Source organism: Lycorma delicatula, chromosome 1 (assembly GCF_047948215.1).
Source record: "Lycorma delicatula isolate Av1 chromosome 1, ASM4794821v1, whole genome shotgun sequence".
NCBI classification, from domain to species: Eukaryota; Metazoa; Arthropoda; class Insecta; order Hemiptera; family Fulgoridae; genus Lycorma; species Lycorma delicatula.
Window position 1 is genome coordinate 325,946,240 of NC_134455.1, and position 25,280 is coordinate 325,971,519.

At 29.5% G+C, this 25,280-nt stretch overlaps 1 protein-coding gene across 1 annotated transcript in view; it reads left to right on the forward strand.

Moving 5' to 3' along the window:
* The window catches only part of Cep290 (Centrosomal protein 290kDa), a 220,744-nt gene that overhangs the window by 120,604 nt on the left and 74,860 nt on the right, over window positions 1-25,280 (forward strand). The window contains exons 25-29 of the mRNA XM_075382073.1: window positions 5,137-5,298; window positions 5,972-6,259; window positions 9,837-10,103; window positions 17,737-17,912; window positions 21,580-21,798. Of these exons, the coding sequence (XP_075238188.1) occupies window positions 5,137-5,298; window positions 5,972-6,259; window positions 9,837-10,103; window positions 17,737-17,912; window positions 21,580-21,798 (1,112 nt within the window). The remainder of the gene's footprint in view (window positions 1-5,136; window positions 5,299-5,971; window positions 6,260-9,836; window positions 10,104-17,736; window positions 17,913-21,579; window positions 21,799-25,280) is intronic.

The window sequence follows — 25,280 nt, forward strand, 5'->3', positions numbered from 1 at the left end:
AATTATATATATATGGTACGTATAAGTATATGATACTTATGATACGTTTATGAACTTTGGCTAAGAAAAGAAGATAAATGACTTTGAGTGTTATAATATAACTAGAAGTTATGAAAACATAATAATAAACATTTTCTATATTCAGTTTAACTTCATCAGAAACATTTTGTAGAACATTTAGTTAATGAATGCTTATTAAAGTATGGACGTTTATTACAACAAATATTTGGTAATCAGAGGAATTTGGTTGTTATACAATAAACCTTAAATATAAATTTTATTTTTATTTCTAGTTGTTATATAAAAAATTATGTTTTAATACTAACAAAACAATTCTGCAATAGAATTAATTATTTTAAAACTTTTCTTAACTTTTCTTTACATAGTGAAAGCATATTCTACACAAGTGCAGTTAACGAGCCAGTGATGAAAATGTTAGGAACTGCTTTTAAAACCCAGTAACATAGATTTTTATGGTTTTACCTTAGTATTGGATAAAATAATTTTAACTCCAATTTAATAATTAATATCTGTAAATAAGTTAGATTATTATTGTAATATTTTTGTACAACTATTTTTATTTATTTTACATTATTTGGTATTGGAAGTTTAATATTTGGTTGAAATTTATAAGAAGATTTACTTTGTGTGTACATATAAGTAATTTTTTTTATATTGTAATGTCATAAAGTAAAAAAAGTAAATTAAATGATATACCGTTTTACAGTTGAAACAATAGGTATGTTTATCTGAACATCAGAGAGTTGGTGTATATAAGAATTAGCACCTATTACGATTATTCATATAAGTATTGCTCATTTAAATTCAGAGCATTCCATCAGTCAAATTGTTCTTAGAAGATAGGAACTTATTCTATTAGTTATTTAAATATCAATCATATTATCTGTATAAATAAAAATGTAAATGTTCGTTTAATCAAAATCCTAAATCTCCAAAAGTTCTTCACTGATTGCTTTGAAATTTTGACATGTACGTTGTATTCGAATATGTACGTGTTTTTATATACCTACTCTTTATATTCCTAAAATATCATACTTGTGACTGGTAAAAACATGCTTTTTTTTAAAAACAGCACTACCTGTTGGATGTAAAAGCAACACACGCTATACTAAATATTTTACAATTTCATTTTAATGTTTCCGATATGTGTGTCCACTATAGACTAAAAAACTATTGGACTGATTTACGTGCAAGGAAAAAGGGAGAAAGGGAAAAATCAGAAAAGGGAAAGAGGGAAAAATTGAAAGAGGTAAAAGGAAAGAAGGGGAAAATGAAAAAAAGAAAAAAGGGGAAAACAGGAAAAGGAAATGGAAAGGGGAAAGGATAAAAGGGAAATGGGGATAGAAGAAGGAGAAAGGAAGGGAAAGCAAATGGAAAGGGGGAGGAAAATGGGAAAAATTTTAATTTTGTGATGTTCTGTAATGTTCATTTTGTTAATGTTTTATCAAACTTTCAATTGTGTTGATTTAATCTATATATATATATATATATATACTCAAATCTAGCACTAGCGTGGCATTGCTGGGTTTGCTAGTTACTGATATATTTTTGATAACAAGATCAGTGATCAGTAGATCAGTGTACTTGCATTTAATTTTTCAAGAAATGCAAGCCTCAAAGATGTTCAAGAAGTATCTGACCATAGGCTATGAAAAGGCTTCCTATTCTAGTCTTTTAAAGTAGTCCTCTTGTGACTCCCTAAACTTAATTCACCTAGTTGGAAACAATTTTCGTATTCCTCTTTTGAAATCTTTATCAGCTGCACTGCTGCCATTCTAATTCATCATTATGCCCTCTTCACTATCAAATTGGAACCCTTTCAGTTCTATTTTCAGCCTGGATTACAACCAGAAATCTCAAAGATCCATGACTGATGAGTAAGGAGCTTGGCAAACCAGAGGAATTCTGTGACCAAGAAATTCTGGATCAGATGTGACAATGAATCTTGTATACCATACAGTCGTATTCTTAGTTAAAAATAGCATTGTAAACTTTTTTAAAAACCACATTATATGTTGATTTTATGATCTATTGTCATTACACTCATTATCATCTGTCAAGTATTTACTTCAAAATAACTTGTTTTTCATTAGGAGGTTGGGCGAAAAATACTTGTTTACAAACAAGTATAATACCAAAATTATTTTAAATTGGAAAAAAAAATCAGTATCACATGATTTAGAATCACTCATGTTGAAAATGCTGCTTGAAAAGTGGAACTATCAAGGAAATATCATCAACAGTTGAGATATCAGCCAGAAATTCCCAATATTCTCATTAATGAACTAAACATGTATCATGTTTGTAAACACATTGTTCCAAAAGTGTTGTCTGCTGATCAGAAAGAAACTTCCATGATATTGGCAGGCGTTCTCATCACTATGGCTGATCAAAATTAAAATTCTCTGATCAAGATCATAACATTATCTGAGCAGATGAGAGATGGTGATACACTATCCTCAGAAAGACACCAGACGTCAAATAAAAATCAACATCATGTCTGCAGTTACAGAAATTCTATTTTGATAGCAACAAAGGAAAAGTTATTTTGAAGTATTTTATGATTCATGGGGTACTATTCATAAGAATACATTCCTAATGAGCAGACAGTGAAAAAGGAGATATAGCAGTATCTTTTGTAGTTTATGGGATCTAGTAAGAAGGAAGCATCCTGAAAAATGGGAAACAAAGAATTGGATTATTTTCCACTACAATGCACCAGGATATTGACTCATGCTTTTCAAACATTATCTGGTGTAACACAATGTAACATTTCTGGAACAACCACCATATTCTCATATCTTAAAGCACCAGCTGATTTTTATTTGTTTCGATGCTTGAAAAATGCTCTGAAGGAGAAAAGATAAAGAGCACCAATGACCAGTGTGACGAAGCAGTTGAGGATGATACCACATAGTAGGTGCCAGGAATGTTTTTAGCAACTTTTCAGACATTGGTAAAAATAATGTTCTTTAACTTTTTCTTGCAAGCAGTTTTTGAAAAATAAAGTAATTCCAAAAATGTTTTGAATCTACTTATAAATAAATATATATGTATATATATATTTATTTATATCAGAATGAGCTGAGAGGTTTTTTCTATACTTAATAGAAAATGAGCAAGAAAAAATGATTTAATGGAATAAGAAAGGAAACATTTGAAACATCATTGATCCTTTTATCTTCAGAGCTGCATAGTTTTTCTATAAAATCAACATGCCTCAATAGACTAACATCATCACACTAGTTTTTGAATAGGAGTCTGAATCAATAGAAATCTGAATTTGACTACAGGATGAATACAGCAGTAATGAAAAATCCAGGCGTTTAATTGCTGTGTTGATTTGATTTAATGCAGTATAAGTTTCAGTATAACATTTATTGTTGTTTTCCAAAACATAAAAACTGATTGCTGATTTCTTGAACATATTATTTTTTAATAAGTCCAGAATTAAAAAAAAAGATCTTCCCAGCAGAAGCTTGAGTTTTGAATTTCTGAGTTTCTTGAGTTTTGGCTGGGATGGTTTCTTGTGGCAGTATTTCATGAACTGCTTTTTGTCCTCAAGGTCATAATAATGGAATCAAGTATCATCAATTATAATGATCTTTAAGAAGTCCTCACCTTCTTCAAAACATTTCAGGAGTTTCCAAGAAATTCAAGCTCTCTTAGCTTTTATGTCGTCAGACAGCATACACAGTACACATGTGGCAAAAACTTTGTGGAATACAAGAACTTTAATAATGTAGCCCATTCTCTCGATAGATATTCCTAATTCAAAAGCAGTTTGATTCAATTTTTGTGAGGATCAGTTCAGCAAGAGCTTGATAAAACTGATCATTTATAGCCACAGGTCTCCATTTTGTGGTAAACTGTATATATAAATATATATATACAATATAGTATAATATATAATATATTATAGAATATAATATGATATAGGATAGGATAGATGTCTCACTATCTGTCCTATCCTATCCTATACATTTAAAATTTTGAGTTGCCCACTTGGTGTTGGCTTGGAGTGTGGGAGTCTGATTGTAAAAATTGTAAAATAGGTAATTTCAAGAAATTCATTAAATTTCATTTTTCTGTGTTAACTGCTAAAAAGTTATGTGTTTGTCTATACTTTATTAATGTGTGGATAAATTACTTGTAAATAAAAACATTGTATTAGAATAATAAGTGAATATATTTGTACACATTTTAGGTGCATGTTTGTGTGTATATATGTCTATGTACATAAAGATTAGTCTATATATGCGTAATCAATTGGTATTTTTTGTTTTGAGAGTTATATTTATTCTCATATTACTTTTTTCTAACTGGATTTGGATTATTTGTACCAGAGTGTGAGACCAAAATCAAAAGGAAGGAGATACAGATAATTTCTGGGCCTAAAAATCAAACCACAGAAATTAGAACTGGCACTCGGTTTTACAGGTTATTATATTTATGACAAGAAAGCTTAAAAATTGCTGAATTTTAGCAATAAACTTTATTATTTTATAAAAGCAAATGATATATTCTATTTTATAAATAAGTGCCTTAATCGTCAAGCCATTTTGTTATAATTGAAAATCCTTAAAAAACTTTTTTTTAAATTTTGTCAAACAAACTTGGACTGTAAAAAAATAATTTTAATTTAGATGGCTTTTAAGGTAAACTGTTTATATGGCATATCAAAAAATTATATAAAAGAATTTATACGTACAAGGTGTCTCATAAAGAAATGCAAAGAATTTCAGGAAATTCATTTACTTTTTATATTATACTTAATGACGTTTAATGAGAAATTAAAACAAAACTGTTCTGTGTTACTTTTATAAGCATATTTATACTTTCAGATTTTTGAATGTCATAATTTTGATTTTACAGTTAAATAGAAAAAAATTGTTATTAATTAAAGAAGTCTATTATTATTATTATTCTTATGCAATATATAAATTAATCTTCAGATGCTTTTTATCTCCCATTAGATAATTAAACAAAAACCTTCATTTTCATGTATGTTCTTTTTTAAAATTATTTACTGTTCTATTGTGATTTACTATACTTTCATAAAAAAAATAATAATAAAAGCATTTTTTAGAAAAGAGTAACATGTTTGTTTCTTAGGAATTAAGTCAGAGAATAGAAATAGAAGCATTAGAATATAGAGTAAAACATGCTGAAGGCCGAGCAGAACGACAAGAAAAATTGTGTAGAGAGATTCAGGAAGAACTAATTTCAATGGACACATCATGGGAGAGAAAATTACTTAAATGGGAGGAAACACAGGTACGATATATGCGTAATGAATGGTAATGTTAAAGAATTATATCACATGTTAAAATGAAATTCTTTTCTATTAATTTTTTTCCTTTGACTATTAATTTATATAAAACAAAAAACTAAATGAAATTTAAAAGTTCAAAACTTCCTTCTTATTTTTTTATTATAACTTCAACTTTTTATAGATTTTGCCTGTTTTTATTTGCAGAAAAATTAATTTTTATTAGCAGAGTTGTTTATTTGTGTTATTTTTATTATTGCAACAAAAATGTATATTGCTGATTATAATTTGCAGTTCATTCTTAATTTGAAATATATTAACCAGCAGCAATATTTTTTAAGCAGTTACAGATCCCTTATTAAATAAAAGTCTGCAGCCTAACAAGTTAGTGTTGCAGAACACCACTACTTCTAGTTATTTATTTATTTATTTTTTGCTTTTTTATATATTATTTACTTGCAAGAGTTAAATTATCTACAAGGAAACACTTAACATAATGTTTAGATTTTTTTTTGTTTTTGTTACTGCATTGGCAGAGAAAACTTTTTAATGTTGTAGACTTACAAAATAAATATCTAAAGAAAGAGAATTTTGATATTTTTTTTTAACTTTGTTTTCATTACCAGTATTTACAAATTTAAATATTTGCATTAGATATTATTATTATAATTATTTCAGTTCGAAATGTGCAAGAAACTTTTTGAACCGCCGCAGGATATTGAGACTTCTCAAGGAGATATTCATTCAACTCCTTCATCTCCACCTCTTGTTTCTACACCCATTCCACCAACTTCTGTTTCCCAATCTCCTGTTGAATCACCTAAAGAAGTAAAGTCTTCAGTCGATACACCAACAACAGCTGTAGAAGTCCCCAAATTACAGCTAGACCCAATTAGCCCTCAGAGTGATGCACGAATTGAACAACAGATTTCTATAATTGCTTCTCTTCAAGATCAGCTGTCTCAGGTTTGTTTTTATTTTTTATCTTCATTTTTTTTTAAACGAATGATTATTGTGTGAATAAGTAAGTATACATTATTCATTAAATTTAAGAAACATTTTAAATAATAGGAAAACTTATGTAACTTTATACTGCTTTAGATATTGACTGAATATAGATGACATCTAATTTTCTGTATTATTTCTAAATTGAAATTATTGATACTATTTGCTGGTTATAAAATTAAATGATTTTAAACATGAAAATTTTCGATTTCATTCAACTACAATGGATATTCAACAAGCATAACATCAGATTTCAGTGTGACAAGAATTTTTTAGCTGATTGGATAAATTTTGTGTAAATAAAACTTACAAATTCTTATGTACTCATATTATTGTGATTTCATCAACTGTTTTCATCTTGAAATATCTTTAAAGAATAGATTGTGACTATATTATTAAAAGAGTCTTTCTTTCATGGCACAAATGTCATTTGTTTTTTAATTTTAATAGTAAATGGTCACTTTTCATGACCAATTGTAAGGAGATGTTTATATATATATATATATATATACAAAAGCTGTTTTATATATAAAAATGTCAGCCAGTACTTCAGTACTGTATTTATATTATTAAAGCAAAAAATGTTCCCCTAAATCTAGGTTCATAAATGCCTATTTTATACATTTTCTATATTTCAAAAAACAATTTTTAAATATTTAAAACTGATTGAGCTATTTTAATGAATTATCTTAAACTTTCATTTCATGACAACTCAAAAACTACTAGTGCAAGTACTTGTTTATTAGCAATCTTAAGTATTTCAGTATGAAGAAAATGACTCCTTTTTTCAATTGAACTTTTTCAGATGAATTATAATGGAAAAATGTTAGTGTAAGTAAATCTTGCTAGAAAATAATCAAATTGCAAAATAGTTTCATGTCAGTTAATTTTTTATCTACTGCTTAATTATATTAATCAATACCATTCAATTATATATGAATTGTTACAGCAAATCAGTGATATCATCCTCTCCAAGTTATCAAAAAATTTGATCTGGACACCACATGACTTTCTTGTATGCCTATTACATTACATACACCTTTTTTTAAAAATGTATAGTACAAAAAACTTTGTTTATTAATAACTGATACTTTTTCATACTTTTTTTTTATTATTATTATTGAATTATTATTTAGCGTAATTTTTTTTTATAATCAGAGGTTAATAATTATTAATAAATCAATATATTTAAATTTAAAAAAATTTAAAAAATAAAGAGATGAAATCTGATTCAAACCAATGTGCCGTCCCCTAGTAAGATCCAAATATTTCAATAATTAGAAATTTGTTTGGCTATAACTCTGGAACCAATGAAAATAAGTATCACTTATGATACATCGTTGAAAAGCTCTCAATGAGGACTTATTATTGCAGTTAAGAAAAAGTCCAAAATCCTGATTTTTTTGGGCTTTGGGCTTTTTTAGACACTTTTGATCCAGACATTAGCAATCAAAAGGGGGAGTACACAACTAGTTACAGCAGTACTACATCAAAAATTTCAGACATCCTACGGCTAATAAGTTTTGAGTTATGCGAGATATTACATATGTACATTCAGACGTCATGCTGAAATTAGTCAAAATGGATATTTCCATTGAAATCTGAAAAGCAAAATTTTTCACGATCACAATACTTCCTTTACTTCGTACAAGGAAGTAAAAATACCAACTGTATATAAGTCAAATATACTTCAATCAGCTCTTTAATAATTATGTTTTATAATACAATATAATATATTAACTCTTTGTATATATATGTCTTAGAATATTTATAAAATTAAAAAAACAGTTGATCATAGAGTTTTTATGTAGAATAACAACACATTGATAGATTATTGTGAATGTATATTATTTTGATTATTTTAAAAAAATTTGATATTGCTACTTTTCTGTGAGATATGGCAAATTTGTACATAAATTGTGAAATGGCTGATATGCATTGATGTATGGAGAAACAGATGGTGGATCGTTCTGCCAAACAGGGTCCACCTTTATCACAAAGCTTATTTGGATCATTGGCCTTCCTGAAAATGTTCTTCAAATTGACAACAATTTATAAAATTGGTACCTATGAGCCTCTTAACTCTAAGCAAATGTTTATGATAGACCGAGGTTTGTCTTCACGCTTGAATTAGAAACACAGGTGTTGAACAAAATTGAAAAGTCAAGGATTGTCATGTACAGGATCACAGTCAGGAAGGTATTTACAGTAAGAGCTTCCAGCTCTTATTGGCTGATTTTCAATGCAGAACAGACTTGTTTTTTCTAATTTTATTGTTAACCCTAACTACCAATACTTTCTAAGGATTAAATTAATATGTCTTTTTGTATTTTAAAATATAAATTAAATTAGTTTTAAGAGTACAGTAAATATTTTTATTTTTTTTATTTTGTGATAAGGATTATTGTACTAAAATGTGTGCGTGTTTATATATATATATATATATATATATATATGTTTATATATATATATATATATATATATATATATATATATATATATATATATATAAATAAAGGCTATTCAGAAAGTAAGGAACGTTTTGGAATTTTAAAAAACCCAAGTACAAGAAAAACTTTTTATTATATACATGTGAAAGAGGGACTAAAATACTACTTTTCAACATAATCACCATACAAATTCAGGCACTTATCATAGCAGTGGACAAGCTTTGAAATTCCTGTGTCATAGAATTCTGCCGCCTGTGATCTCAACCACTCAGTGACGCACCCATCTTGCACAAAATTTGTGGTAGCCTAGCTTCTGTGAAACAATTTCAAACAATAAAGTCCGTGAAACTTGTGGGAAACATAGAGAAAGCTCAGTTATTGTGAAATGGCGGTTTTCACGAATCTTTTCGTCAACTTTGGAGACCAGATCATCAGTCACAATGCTCGGACGTCCACTCTTCTCTTTATCGTGAACGTTTGTTCGGCCATTTTTAAACTGGATGCACCACTTCCTGACAGAACTTTCACTCATTACGTTGTTCCCGTACACTTCACACAGTTCCCGATGAATTTCTATTGGTTTTAAGTTTTTTGCCAACAAAAAACTAATCACAGACCGCACCTCACAACTGGCGGGATTTTTTATTGCAGCACACATTTCAAATTTGTATATTAAAAAAATGGGCAGTGCGGAGATGCCCCCGTTGTCACAGCTGGACGCTGACTGAGGACATCCACTGAAGTCCTTTTGGTGCTAACGCTACATAGGCTAGCAGGAATACGCCACAACGGGTCACTAACTATATGGAGGGAGCAATGCACCCCCTGAGGTGCTGAACATGAGCACACCAATATATACGCGATTGGCGTGCACCTGGCGGCTTCAGGGGGAAACGTTCCTTACTTTTGGAATAGCCCTCATATATATATATGCATACATACATTATATACATATATAATGTATAATATATATAATTTATTTACATATAAATACATACATACATTGGTAATGATGTTAACCACTTTCTTTACAAGACCTTGCTTCTTTGTATAACGTATTGTGTTGTAATGAATGATTTTTTCTCTAGGCTAATATGTCTCTAAATCAGCAGTCAACTAAACTATTAGCTTCTGAAAAAATATGCAGTGATCTTCAAATGCAATTAGCTGTGATTAATGCAAAATTAGAGGAAAGAAATAATCATCTGACTGCTTTAAAAATTCAACTATCTGAGAAAAACACTCTACTTTTGGAAAAAGAAAAAGAATTGATTGAATTACACAAAAGTCCAGTTGTTTCTCCCCAGTATGAATATCAAACTTCTCATGAAAACACTGAAACATTAGCTCTAAAGGTTAGAAGTTTTTTTTTATTCTTAACTGTAAAATATTGTGTTAAATAGAATGTTTTATTATGCTTTGGTGATTAAAATCGTATTTCTACAACTACTGAATGGTTTACAAATGTAAAGGGTTTGTGAATTTTCCAGTATGCTTGTAATATTCTCTATTGTTTATAATGATTAAGAATTGTATTTTGATAATTCTGATTTCATCGATTTAGTGATAATATTTTATTTTTTAATTAGTAAATAAATTTTAATGACCAAATCTGAATAATTGAATCAAAGGGTGTATCATATTAATGATCTCATTTAGTTTTCAAAATTTTTCCTTATTTTGATCTGATTGCTTTGCTTGTCTGGGATCTTTTTACCTACCACTTCATTCATCTTATTTTTCTTCATAATATGTATGTTTTGGAAGTCTGAAGTCATAATACTGAAATAAATAAAAAATATGACCTTATGATTTCTCAAATAAATGGCTAGTTAGATTGAGCTTACTGAAACTTGGCCAGTATCTAAAAGATATTTTAAACAAGGTAAAAAATTGAAATGTTGGTAGGTATATGTTGTGTTGACCTTTGAAGCTTTGTAGCAGGATCCTTCAACAATAAAAATTCTGCAGTTTATTAAACTGCAGTTTCCAGACCATTTACTAGAATATGGTATCCAACAAGACTGTTAGTGTTAACTTATTTGTTATAATTGTAAATAATGTAGAAAGTGCTTTAAAATCCTGTCATTTATTCACTTCATGTGCAGATGTTTTGTTGTAAATAAAATGCAAAAAAAAATAATTGAAAATAAACTGTTTGTTTATTAATTATTAATTTTATTTATTATATTTTGATTTAAATTAATGATTAATTTGAATCAATGATATGGACTTAACACTTAAGAGAACTCAAAAGTTGTGAGTTAAAAATTGTGTTGTTATGTTACATGTAGCCAGTAAAAGCTTTTAGGTTGTAGATTGAAGATGTGTATTTAAATTTTAAAAGATCTTGGTGAGACCTAGACTGGGTTGCGGTTCAGTAAACTTCTACACCAGATAAATTGCTTTAGCTTTTATATAAATATTACATTCATTTTAGCTTGCATTTTTTTAATATGTGGAGCCCCTAAACATCCCTTACTATTCATTTTCTTTCGACTACATACTGGTACTGTAAATCTTATTTGTGTGCTTTAATGGCTTAATGTTCTTGCCCAATGACTTATGTTAACTCATGGTTATGGGTGTTACCAAACGATTTCATGAGAGGTGATCTCGGTATTGCAGGTGTGAAACCAATCTATATTCTTGCAATAGAAAGGTATTAAGCTGCTAGGAAGTTGGGTAAGTTGACTTGTGAAAAAATCCAGGAGATCAAGCAGCATGGATATGATTTATGGCAAGCAAGATAGGATGAGACGGAAAGGGGGCGGTATATGCATGATCTTTTCCCAGATATTAGATGCTTGCAGCGTGTCTCTTGAATTTCCCTGAATTAGTATGTTACACAGTTTCTTTCAGGACATAATGCTTTTAGGGGCAAGCTGGTGCAATTCGGCCTGCTGGATGCAGGTTTGTGCTCGCAGTGCAGGGTTCTGGATGACACTTTTCATGTGTTCTATGAGTGCACAAAATATGATGAGAAGTGTACCGAGGTGATTTGTCATCTCTACATTCTGACACTGGATATACAGCAGAATTGGAGTTAGCAGGTCGAATGGTCAATAATTGAGGAATTTATGATTTACCTTGCAAAAGAAAAGCAGAGTCCTGACTGGGCTTCCCTTGTTTCTACTGTTTTCGCATTTCTTTGTTACTTTGTATTTGTTGGTTTTTATGTTAGTTGTATTGTGGTTTTGTTTAATGTTTCACTTTTATGTTTTCACTTGTTGGTTGGTTTGAGTTGTGTATCAAATTCACTTCTACCTGCTTGGGTAGGTGATTTCAGTTCCTTCATTCTACGTTTAGGAATTCAATCTTGTTTAAGACTATATTTGAGATGTTTTGTTACTATGAGTTCATCTTTGTTAGTAGTACATAGATGGGAGTATCACTTGTGGAATTCACATTGGTGGCATACTAGCAAAGGTGAGACTAATATGTGAACTGCCGAGGTTTCTGAAGATGACCTCTGGTAAAGCCCTCAGGTCTAGGTATGGAGGAGGTGGTGTGGCAGCTGGAAATATCACATAGTGGGTGTCTTCCCCTACAGGATCAGGATGTGTGCTTTAATTCTTGTTTCTTTTGAAGTTTTCAAAAAGATTAGTCATTTGTTATAAATTTTGGCTAAGGCTAATTTTGGTATTTTTATTCTTAGAGGTATTTTAATCCTTGGTTGCTCTTCCTTGTTGCAATTGATTTCCACATTTTCAGTATTCTGACAAAGAATTCATAGAATATGACACTTTAACCATATATGTAACTGCTCAGTAATATGAGAGTTAAATCACATTAGAATTATTATCCTGTAAATGTTATATGGAACATGGGATTGAAACTTGTTTGAGGATAAAAAATCATAGAAATGGACAGTCAGATTTTCAAACATAAATAAAAACATAGTTTGTTCAGTTTCAGTTTTACATTTTTTGATTGCCATTAAATTTTGTTAAATTTTAATTTTAAGAGCTTTTCTTTTTGGTAAATCAAAAAAGGTTTTGTTTTTAGAGCTTTGATTTCAATGCCCTACTTTGTTGATTGTATCATGAAATTCATTAGTGAACTATTTCAAATATTATTTATAATATGAATGAAAAAATTTCATTGTTTCATGACAGAAAGAAGTATAATAATCTGTTATGTTATGTAATCTTTTCATTGATATGACAAACCCTAAATTTGAAGCACTTGAAGTACGAGAGAACTAGTTAAATGTTATTTTCTTTGGTAGTGTGGTGTAAAATATATAGCTTTCTTATATGGTGAGCAGGTTAAAAGTGTCACTTGTAGGTTTAAATATAATATAAATTTTTTTAACTTGGTATGATGATGTGCTGCAACAGTATACTGAATTTTGGCAACAAAAAAAAGGAAAACAAATTTCCTTCTCAATTTTTCTAGTAAGCCTACCACTATATGCTTATTATTGAGCCTGGTTAGTCATGTTCAGAAGTTGCTTGCATTCCATGTGGTCACAAAGCAACTCCTGGCTTTAATGACTGAAGCCAGTTTTTGTCATTTTGATTTTTTACACAGATAGACAGAAACTGAATGAATGGCAATTTAACATTCTTTAATTTTTTTTAAAAATTCTTTCTAATTTTCTAGTAACAATAAGTATTGCTGTTAGCAATAATTATTTTAAACAGTAGCTTTGATGTCAGGTGTAATAAATAAATTACCATATTCAATACTGGCCAAAAAAAAGAAAATTACTGTATAACTAATTTTTTTTAATATTTAATATTTTTCCATTACCAGACCCTTAAATTAAATAAGAGTTATTTTCATTGTTGCTTTTAATTTTTTTTTGTATTTTTTAATAATGGGCATCGTGATTGTCCATACACATTGGTGTCTATAATCTTAGTGAGTGACATGTATAATTATCATAATTCATTTTAAATTAATATATTTTATATGAATCAAGGGGTAGAAATAATTAACCAAGGACGTGGACAAAGTTGCATAACGTAACATTTTCATTTGTTATGTTATTATTAAATGAAATATTTGCATATATTGTTTAAAAATCTAGACTTCTTATGTGTAATCTTGAATACATAAATGCAACATATAAACAACATACATATACATTAGTAGTAAAAAAAATGATTAAATATAAAAAAAATTAATTTCATGACACATTGAAATAACAGAAATGAAATAAAATACTAAAAAATAGGTAAATGTTGTTATAATAAAATACCAGTTGTTTCAAATATCGGGGTTTTAAAGCTATGTAATGTTTTTCAAGTTTTATGAACATTGATTAATTAATTATATGTTAAATGAAAGATCAACTCAAACAGTTTTCTCATAAACTGTTTCTGGCTCCTTGAAAGTGCTAATACCAAAGATGGCGACTCCCCCCAACCCCCAACAGAAAGTGTTCTGTTTTGCAGTTTGCAAAGTATGAATCTGTAATTACCATTTAAGATGCATTCTGTTTGAAGTTCTGTTATGATCTCCCAAATGACAGTAACATTCGTAGATTGTATAAACAATTTGAAACCATTGGCTGTATTTGTAAAGGGAAGAGTACAAGATGACCGAGTGTGTCTGAAGACAATGTTGAATATGTATGAGAATCTTTAGTGCATAATCCTAGGAAATCCTAGGCTATGCTACAACTATGGCTCTTTCCTCAACTGCAATACAAACACAGAACTTTATTTGGCAACAAGATGGTGTGCCTCCTCACTGGCATAATGCTGTATGTGATTAATTGAATGAAATTTTCCCCAATTGCTGGATTGGTCACCAGGGACCAGATAACAAGGCTCGTTTGATGTGGTCTCCACGTTCGCCTGATCTAACCCCCGTATGATTTTTTCTTTGGATATTTATAGAAGATCAAGTTATGTGCCACTGTTACCAGCTGACCTACCCGACTTGAGACACAGGATTGAAGCAGCTGTTGCATCAATTACTCCAAACTCGCTGATTAAAGTATGGGATGAACTCTCCTATCGGGTCGATATGTGCCATGTGATGAATGGTGCTCACATTGAGCACTTTGCTCACTAGGAAAAACTGGTTTGAGTTGCTCTTTCATTTCATGTATAATTTATCAAGTAAACCTTAATAAATATTACATAACTTTAAAATCCTGATATTCATTTTGAAATGCGCAGCATTTTTATGTTAGTCTTCAAAACAATTATTCAGATTCAAGCCTGGTAACCATTACAAACCAAACACTGGCATATACTGTTTTTTTGGGACTTTTTACCTGCACATATACTGCATTTTTCTGGGACACCCTCTTTTGTCTTCTTTATGTAGAAAACCTTGGGACATATTGGAGAACAGCAGTACTTTTTCATTGGAAGGAACAGTTGGACGATGATGTACAGGATTAGTAATATAATTAAAGAATTACAGCATTTTTTTAGGAATAATTTTGATTTGTTTTTAAAAACAAAAAGTTGCTGTTTGTCAAAATCAGGTGGCATATATGAATACTCATTTTTTTACCATTTAAGAGTTTTTCTTTCAATAGGCTGTCATCTGATCTAGATGATCAATGCCTCCCATAAACTAATTATATTTTACCACAGCCTCTGGTTTAAGGGTTTTACCCCCTCATTTATTACCAATATTGATAATTTCATTCCCAAATTAAAATAACATCCCTTTACGCTTCCACTTCAACACACAAAGCCTCATCTGAAAATAAGGCTTCACATTTATTTAATTTTTCAGTACCTACACTGGACTGGTTTCCTTTTCAGTTTGATTTAAAAATATTTATTTAGTACATTTTCCTCTAAAAGCTCATGGATCAGACAAACACTTTTGTGATAGTTGTCCATAAAGAGCGAGTTCCCATCATGCAGTGAACCCCCCCCCCCCCCATGAGCTTATATACTACATTTTCTTTGTGGCCAGGGCCACCAATTTCTTTATCATAAGCTCCGGTATATATGGCACACCTTAAGACCAAACCAGAAGGTTCTGTAAGCATATATGTTTTTACCAATGTCTCTTAGCTTTAATATAAATATGAAAAAGTAATCTCCCTCTCCAAAGTACCGCAACACATAAATTTTGTGCAGGGATAATTGTTTTATTTATTGTTTTATGGAAAAGGTCTAATAATGGTCATACTTTGTATAGTCTGTCAGTTGGTATTGGTTCCTAGAGTAGATGTTTCAGCAAAATGTAATTACTGCAATTTTGCAATAAACTTGTCACAGCTCATTCAGTTCCTGAAAAGTGACATATTATATAAAATGTCAGTACTCCAGGAAATAGAAAGATGTGGCATTAGAACTGTTCCCACCCATATGAAGGAGCATTCCTATAAATAAATTCCTCAGTTGTTAGGCATTTCCATTTTTTTATTCTGGTGTATGATGATGTTAAATATTTCATAATAAAACCCTTGTTTTTTTGTCTCTGACATTATTAGATAGATTATTTCATTTCTAAAAAGCAAGTCTAAAAATTGTCTAAGGTTACTTCTAACCAGTAAAATTTCAAACCCAAGCATGTTAGTAGAATTGAGATCAGTCTTTGTGACAGTTTTTTACTGAATTGTGGTGTCAGTACTGTAATCCTTTGTTGTGTGGAAGTGGAAGGAACAGCGACTGAAGGTGTGTTGATATTACCTGAAAGGGGTTGTTGTGGGTTGTCAACAGTTTCCCCATAATTGCTTTCTAAAAAGTTAAATTCACCTACCATTCATTTGATGAAATAGAGATATCATCATCTCTGTTAGTTGTTCAATACTTTGAATTATATCTCTTTCATCCTGAATACTTTGTTGAGATGTTAGAGGTTATAATTTGTGATGTCAGTGATACTGGCTCAGATGATAATAAATTTTTAATTTGGTAGTGTGATCTCTTTAACCCTTCTAAAAATATTAAAAACTGATGAGAAAATAATGCGAAAATTATAAAATAATATTGTCAACAACAAAAAATTTAATTAATATCATTTAAGTTAACTTTTCTTCTCTTAAAATTAAATTTCTATCAATATTCTTGAATAATTTTCACTAAAAATACATTTCAAGTTTATGGCACAATAAATGGAAAACTGCACAACAAAATTAAAAATTTGAAAAATGTTTCATAAAAAGTGAAACTGCAACACTCTACTTATAAAGTAAATGTAACTGATTGATTGTACATATTAAATAACCTTATACTGATGACAACATCTCCACCAAAGTGAATATAATGTGCACAGATACAAGGACTTCAATGGGAGTCCACATCCATCCAGTAAGTCAGTATGAACAATGATTATAGTTCATAGCGTCCAATATGTTAAATAATAATACTTATGTGTTGTTTTTTTTTTTTAAATAGCTAGTAAAAGGATTATAATGATAAGATTAATTTGATTAAAAGCCAGTAAGATTTGTTAAGATATATACATTTTCCCCCTGCAGAATATCTGAATGTTATGGAAAAAATTCAAACCAATTTAAAGCCAAAAACACACAGAGTAGCTGGGTAGGTGACTGATCTTTCTTGTGTTGAAGAGAAGACTGCTTACTGTTTAATTTCAAAAAATTATTTCCAAACATTTACAACTGTCTAGCTATGGAATTTAACTGATAGAAAATTCTAAATATTGGCAAAATATATTTGAGGCAATTTCATGTTGGATAAAAAAATGTTATTCATAAATTTGTAGTAATCACTTTAATTTTAATGTTAAGAGGTGTTTAGACATGTGGGAATTCCATGGAGTTGTGAATAGGTGCATCTCTGCTATTCCATTTGTACATTTATCGAACTAAACTGTGAGTGCATCATTTATTTAATAAATTTAAGAATGGGTTTAATAGTTTTGGTCTTCTGTTGATGTACAATTAATTGCTGCAATTTAGTCATGTTACAATTTCAGTTTACTGTGATTGTTTGTTTTTTAAATTTGTATTTTGTATTACATTAGGTTTGGCTTTACAAGTTTTATATTTTATTATTATTTATCAGTAATAACTGTAATACAAAGCCTTTTTTATAGGCAACTGTTGCTAGCCTTCAGAACATAGTAAATCAAAAAGAAGAAACTATTGGAAGATATCAGATCCTGTTAAAAGAATGTAGAGAAGAACATAATGCAGCTGTTGCTAGCCTACAGGAAGAAATTAGTAATCTACAGCAAGTAGCGTTTGAAAAACAGAGTCAGCTTACTCACAGGTAACAATAAAAGTATCCAACTGAACTGATTTTTTCCATTTTATTAAGTTAGATTTTCTGTAATCCAGTTGCACATCCACATCTTAGCACAGTGATATTAACATGTCTTTGTAATGCTGAATTTACTAAATTTCTTCTTTGTTTAAAATAGAGAATATTTTTCTATTTGCTGGGCTTTTACTGTCATTACTCAATAAAATTACAAATTTTATTTTTGCTAGCAATTACACACTAATTGCTAGCAAAAATAACAAATATTATAAAATGTGTACACCTGTTTCAGTTTCCTAAGCGTGGATAGTTTACTATTAACATATTCTCACTCTCAAAAAACCCACTACCAAGCATTTGATTTGAAATAATATTTACTTATTAGAACATGTGCTAAAACTACTTAGTTAAAATTTTCGGTTAGTAAAGCAATTGTTCTACACTTTTCTATTTTTTAATGATGTAATAATTTAATTATTGTCAGATGAACAAGAAATTTTAGTATCTCACCATGTAAGATTTTTAAATCATTTTTATAACTGACGTGGAATAGATATTTAAGGCAACCAGAATTAATTTTTTTTTTGTTTTTAACACCAACATTAATTTCTCTGAAATTCTATCTGAGTATGATTGTTTATACCTTCATGAAATGAACAGCTCTAACAATATTAAATCTCATCCATAATAACTTTTCTTTGAAATACTGGTATATTCTGACTTCGAGCTTCGTTTGGTATTTTAGTTAATAGCTTTATTTTAGATGGTTTATATAAATAGAGTAAAGATACAGCCCCAATATTCTCTGTATACAATATTGTTTCACAAAATGACTGTGAACTTTTTAATAATCTTTCCTTTCTACATTACGTATGAATGTTTGAATTCATCGTGGATGAAGTGTAAAACATCTGAGACTAGGCCCTTAAAAACACACAGAACATAGCACATGCATACCGTACAGCAGTGATAAGTACCTTCATGAGTCAACATGCCAAGTGTAGAATGCAAATCTAAGGACATCTGTATTAACATTACATGCTTATTGAGAGCTGTATGTAAAACCACATAACAACATTTCAGTGTGCCCTGTAAAGTAGAACAGAGAGGTTACATCCACTTTTGATCAGATTCAGGAAGTGCATGATTGAGACCTTTGAAATGCTGCAGCAGGTCTACAGCAATGAGGTAGTTAGTCAAAGTAACAGTTTTGATTAGCACTTGCACACAAAAAGAAAACAAGGCAGATCAGGAGTGCAACCAAGATATGGTCATCATTTTCTCTGGCATTCAAGGGGAGATTGTACTTGATGAATTCATTTCCACAGTTCAACATTGATGTAGAGTTCTGCTGTAACTTTCTGAATCATCTGAGAGATTGCATTTAGTGCAAATAACCTGAATTGTGGCATGATAGCACTGTTGAACAATCAAACAGCTTCCAAAATTTGCAAGTTTTAGACCGTAAGTACATGATAATCATTTTACACATCCTCATACTCATCAGACTGATCTTCTGTGACTTCTTCCTCTTTCCCATGAGTGAACCTCAAGCTGAATGTTTGCCACTTCGATATCAAACAGGAGATCCAGTATGAGTCTCCAGGTGCATTTCACACTTAAAAAACAGGAATTGCTTTTCCACTAATGGGAAAAGCATTGGAATCAGTGTAATGTTATACAAGTGGACTACTTCAAAGAGTCTGATTGCAAAATTTGAATTTGGGAATTTTTTATAGATTTAGTCTCAGAATCGTTTGATTGTATCTTATGTTTTCTATACATGGACTCAAATTATCAAATTTGTATGCTGTTCATCTGTTTCTTAGCATGGCAACTTTTTAGTTTGATATTCACCTTAAATTAAATAACTTCTTTAAGAAGACATTAATATGTGAAATTCATAGTGAATATAAATAATTTTTGTATTTCAAAATATTAATATGATTATTGTGATAAATTTTATTCAAAATTAATTATAAATATTCATTATATTTAAAATGAATATTAATCTAGAATATTAGCATTTTAGTTTTTTTTCTAACCATGCATTATTAACTCATTATGTATGTAAGTAATTTCACCTTCCTAGTATAAGATCATGTAAATAGACCTCCAAGGTCATAAATAGATAAAACTAGTACTGTCTAATTATCTTACACCTGTAAGATAATTAGATTATATCTTGTCTCATCAACAATAAATTTTACTAATACTAAATAGTCTCTCATATATTCTTTGATAGTAATTGAATATATATATATATATATATATATATATATATATATATATATAATATTTATAATATTTATATTATATTTAAATAAAATTTTATTTAAATTTTTGTTGATTTTGATTGTTAAATTTACAATAACTTTTTACAAATTTGCATTGTAGTAAAAATATTTACATATTATTGTTAAGTTTTAACTAATTTTCTCTTTAATTTTTGTGAACAATATGTTAATGTTAATTTTACAAAAAATATGACCTCTATCTTCGATCTTGTTTCTGTTATTTGATCACTAAAATGTGAAAAAAACATTGCTAAATTGATAATTCTACATTTCTGTGCATGCTTATTCATAATATACTGTCATAGTTTCCATTATCATTAAAAGGAAGCCGTTGTCTCTGGTATTCTCACTGTGGCTTACTGAAGTAAGTCAAAAATAAAGTAAGTGAGTTCATCTAAGAATTGATCTGAAGTTAAGATTACCAGACTACTTTCTTTCTTTCTTTCTTTTTCCTGTTTAGCCTTCGGTAATTACCTTTCAGGTAATACTTCAGAGGATGATATGTATGAGTGTAAATGAAGTGTAGTCTTGTACAGTCTCAGTTCAACCATTCCTGAGATGTGTGGTTAATTGAAACCCAACCACCAAAGAACATCGGTATCCACGATCTAGTATTCAAATCTGTGTAAAAATATTACCAGACTGCTGCCATCTCTTTAGTCAACTCTGAGAGCTCACTAATCAAACAACTCTTTTAAAAGCTTATCTATTAAGTTTAATACCACGCTGAAACACCTCTACTGCTGAAACACCATAATAGCCAACTAACTAATGGTTCATTTCAGGGCAGCCAAGTTTCATAGTGCCTTTAAGCCTTTTATCATTCTTTACAGTTCTTTTTTTAACAAATATGCCTTAGTTATCTATTTTAATTAGATGAATAAACTAAAATGCTCAAACTTAGTATAGTATGAGTGTAATACTGAAGTTTCATTACTATTCAAAAAATTACTTTGTGGGGACAGAAATGCTACTAGCTATGTTAGGCAGTAGTAAATAAAGCATATTTACGTATTAAGAAAATGTTCTTTAGCAAATTCAAAGTGAAAAGAATTTACTTAAAAATTTTACATTTTATTTTAGACATAAATTTCCTGAAGGGTTTATAATTTCTTAATCTCAAAAAAAAATTGTGTGAAATTAGGTCTTTAGTTTGATATTTTTTCTTTTCCCCCTATATTGGTTCACAATTGGTTTTAATATTGGTTCACAATTTAATTGTGAACCAATATTAAAATACTTATCACCAAAAATATATTACTTAATTATATTTTCATTTAAATAACTCTGTGTGATATGAATTAACCATACATTTATAAAATCTGTATTTCTACTTATTTACTTTATAAATTATTTTTACTTGGTTTTTTTTTTTATAGAGAAAAAGAAGCCACAGAAACTGCTAAAGAGAAACCTGATCATGTTCGATCTGTAATGGAAAAATATTTAGTTAAAGTACATGAACTGGAAGATGAATTAGCTCAAGCACATGATGAAATCTCACAACTCACTAGACAACTGATTGACTGCAAGAAGAATGTGGATAGATTGAAATCTTTGCCTAGTGCTAGAGAAAAGCAGAATACCCCATCTCAGTGGTCAGTCAATAATATCTGGTATAAATATCTTATGTTGGGAGTTACATTCATAAAGCACACAAATAAATAATTGTTTAAAAAGTTTTTCAAGACATTTTTAAAAAATTAATGATTTAATGATTTCAATTCAAAATTTAAAAAAAAATCATACGGGGTCTTTGGGATCACAAATCCTACTGATATTAAAATCTTTAATTCAAAATGATCGATCCAATTTCCACTTTTAATATGGATTGTGGTTGTTAAGGTGAGTTTATATATGCTTACAAGACTTGTTGACTATATTCCCTTCGTAGATCCAAATAATCAGATCCCCTAATCTGATGTTTGTATGAATTAACTGTTTCTCAAGTAATATTTTATTTTTTACGTACATTATACCTGTCTTGAAGGAGCATCAAAAGGGATTAATAAAGGAAAAATAGGTGAACCAACCAAATTCTTATACAGCCTATGTCATTGAGAAAGAAGTAAGCTTATAAACAGTAAAGGACTTCTTGAAACTGGTATGATAGTTTTGAGATTATCCCAGACTAACAAGAAAACAAATAAAATCTACTTTTATGTAATGTATAGATACGTAATAATTATTTAACACTCCCTAATCTAGCACCTTAATTATAAATGAAGTCGCTCAATATTTAATTTAAAAAAAATAAAAATATTATGCTAAAAATATAAGCGATGGTTACAAGTATAATTTTGCACTTTTTTCAACAATCTCTGTTTCTCTAAAAAAAAAGTAGGCTGAAAAAGATATATATAAGCTGGTTTTCAAAATTTATATATGCAACCAAAATATTAAGTTTTATATGCAGCCAAAGCAATTTCTATCAAAGAATAGTTTTATTGTATGCAAAATTCCTTTACCTGCCTAATCCCAACTAAGGTAAGTGTTCTAGGTTTAGGGAAATTAGAAGATTATAATTTTAGTTTAGCTCTTGACTCAACTGTATATAAATTCAGTATTTAGTCACCAAAAAAATAATTATTCTGGAATGAAAACATATTTTTTTATGAAAAGCTAGTGCGTCAAAGATTGGCTAGTTTTATATTTTTAATCTTCATATTTTTTGGCAGTTTTATTGTAAAACAAAAATAAATACATTTACATATATTTAAATATATAAGTGTACATTTTAAACTTTAAAATTGTTTAGAAAGTGTGTAGATGAATTGACTCACTAGACTTTTGCTTTGAACGGGTTGAAATAGAGCTATTATGTATTTTATTCATTATGCACTATTCTGTAATTGTTTGAACATAAGTAAAACTTTGTGAAAAAATGGTTTGTGTAAAACAGTGATTCTCACCCTTTTTAGTTCAGCAATCCCCAAAAAGTAAAAAAAAAAGAATATAATGAATATTTCATGACTCCCCAACTCCAATCCAATAAAACCTAGTTAAAACTATTTAGCTGTATTGATAGCGACTGGTATGAACAAGCATGTATGAACAAACATGAGCAATTTACAGGTTACAACTTGATGTGTACATGCTCCTTGTAATTTGGTCTGCTTGCATAATATTTACTGTGAGAGTGTCATGTTCAAACATGCATGTGATACAACATGTCGTGCTCTCAGTAATATAAAAGAGACAAGGAATTGCAGAACGTCTGTTTGCAAAACAGAATGTAAGTTTGTAAAAGCATAGTTTCATTGAAAATAATAGTAATTGAAGTTTTGTTTTTTTAATTTGTAGTTAAACAGTTAACTCTGTTTGACTACACACATTTGGAACACCAATACATTGTTTGTTTTCTTTTTCCAGTTGAGGTACACACAACACATCTTCATTAAGGTTTGAATTTCTTTCTAGTTGGGGGGATTCTTCTGATAAAATGTCTATCAATCAATCTGGACAGTGGTGGTTTCATGGATGTTCGATTAGCCTTCAGCCTAGTCATTGATGATCCAAATGTTTAAAAAATTTGTTCAATTAGATCCATTCTAAATTTTAAATTGTCTATTTCATTGGTAAGATTTTAATAACTTACAAAATGAATTGTGGATAGTTACATTTAATAATCTTTTAAAAAGTGCACCACTTTAAATCTTTTCTTCTTTCCAGCAAATAAAGCTGAATCATCTGGTCTTTTAAATCAACTTCTCCCATAAATTTATTATAATCAACCAGAAGTTCTGGCTTAGATGATGCCACCTTCCCATTATTTTGAAAAAAAAAACAGTTATCATACTACTACTGTGGCAAGTAGAAATAAGGGATTGATTTTTTTGTTATGCCATTTCATTAGTATTACTTTGCCAGAATATATGGCACAGCTGTCTCCTTTTTTCAGTTCTATTTTCCTGAATGACTTTTTTTCTACTTTTTTCTTTCCTATAATCCTTTGAGTACCTATGCAGTCTGTATTGTTTTCTTTTAAAAAATAGGTCAGTTGTGGACTATTGTGATAACTGTCCATCCGGACTGCATATCCTTTTCCTAATAAAGGTTCAGTCAAAGATAAGACACAAGCAACTGCTTTTGGTAATATTGTGGATCAACCATTAAATTAAATTGTGTTTCTTTTCTGATGTAAAAGAAAAAAATTCCCCAAGTAGGCACTTTTAGATTCACACAACTCATAAAATTTTATTCACTTCAGCTGCCTTTAGAGGAATATATTGCTTCCAGCCAAGACGATCCTTCCATAAATGCAACAATTCATCAATTTGCAAGTTTCTTTCAGGAGTATACAATAATTAAAATTTTTCAAGCAAGACATCTATTACTGGTTGAAATTGAAAAAGTCTTTTGGGACCAGAAAAAATTATCTATTGAACTGACGTCATTGAAATGGAAAAATTTTGTTAATTAAATCTGTCAATAGGGGTCATAACAGAAAAGTCAGGTGTCTCAAACAGTTCTTTTTTGGAGTAATATAATTTTACAGGTGGTTTTTATACAATACCCATTTACATAATTACGGCTAAGTATATATATATATATATATATATATATATATATATATTTCATTAAATGTTGTTTCAGTCCATTTATGAACCCTGAATTTTGGCAATAAAACAGAAGATAATCCAAATTTAGAAGCATATCGGTTAGTCTCCTCTGCAATTTTGTTTACTAGTGTTTCATCAAAAAATTTCAAAAATACATCCAGAGGTGTTATAATATAGCCTAGGTTCCCAAAAAATCTAAATTTACTCCACTATTTTTGGTAAACTGTCATGACTGACTAATAAACTTATCTACTTCATTCCAACTAAAATTAATATCCTCATAAACTGTACTATTATCACCAGAAGGGCCAACATTAGGAATAACCTCATCATTTTCATTCTCACTAGATTCAAACAGATTGTTTATTATGTCATGATTAGAAAAATCTGAATCAAGATTCAAATTCAATAAGTCTTCAATTTCATTGTCAGCTAAATTACACAAACATCCAACCACTGGAAAAAAATAAACACTGTACTAAAAATTGATGTAAAAATAATGCAGATAAAACACAAAA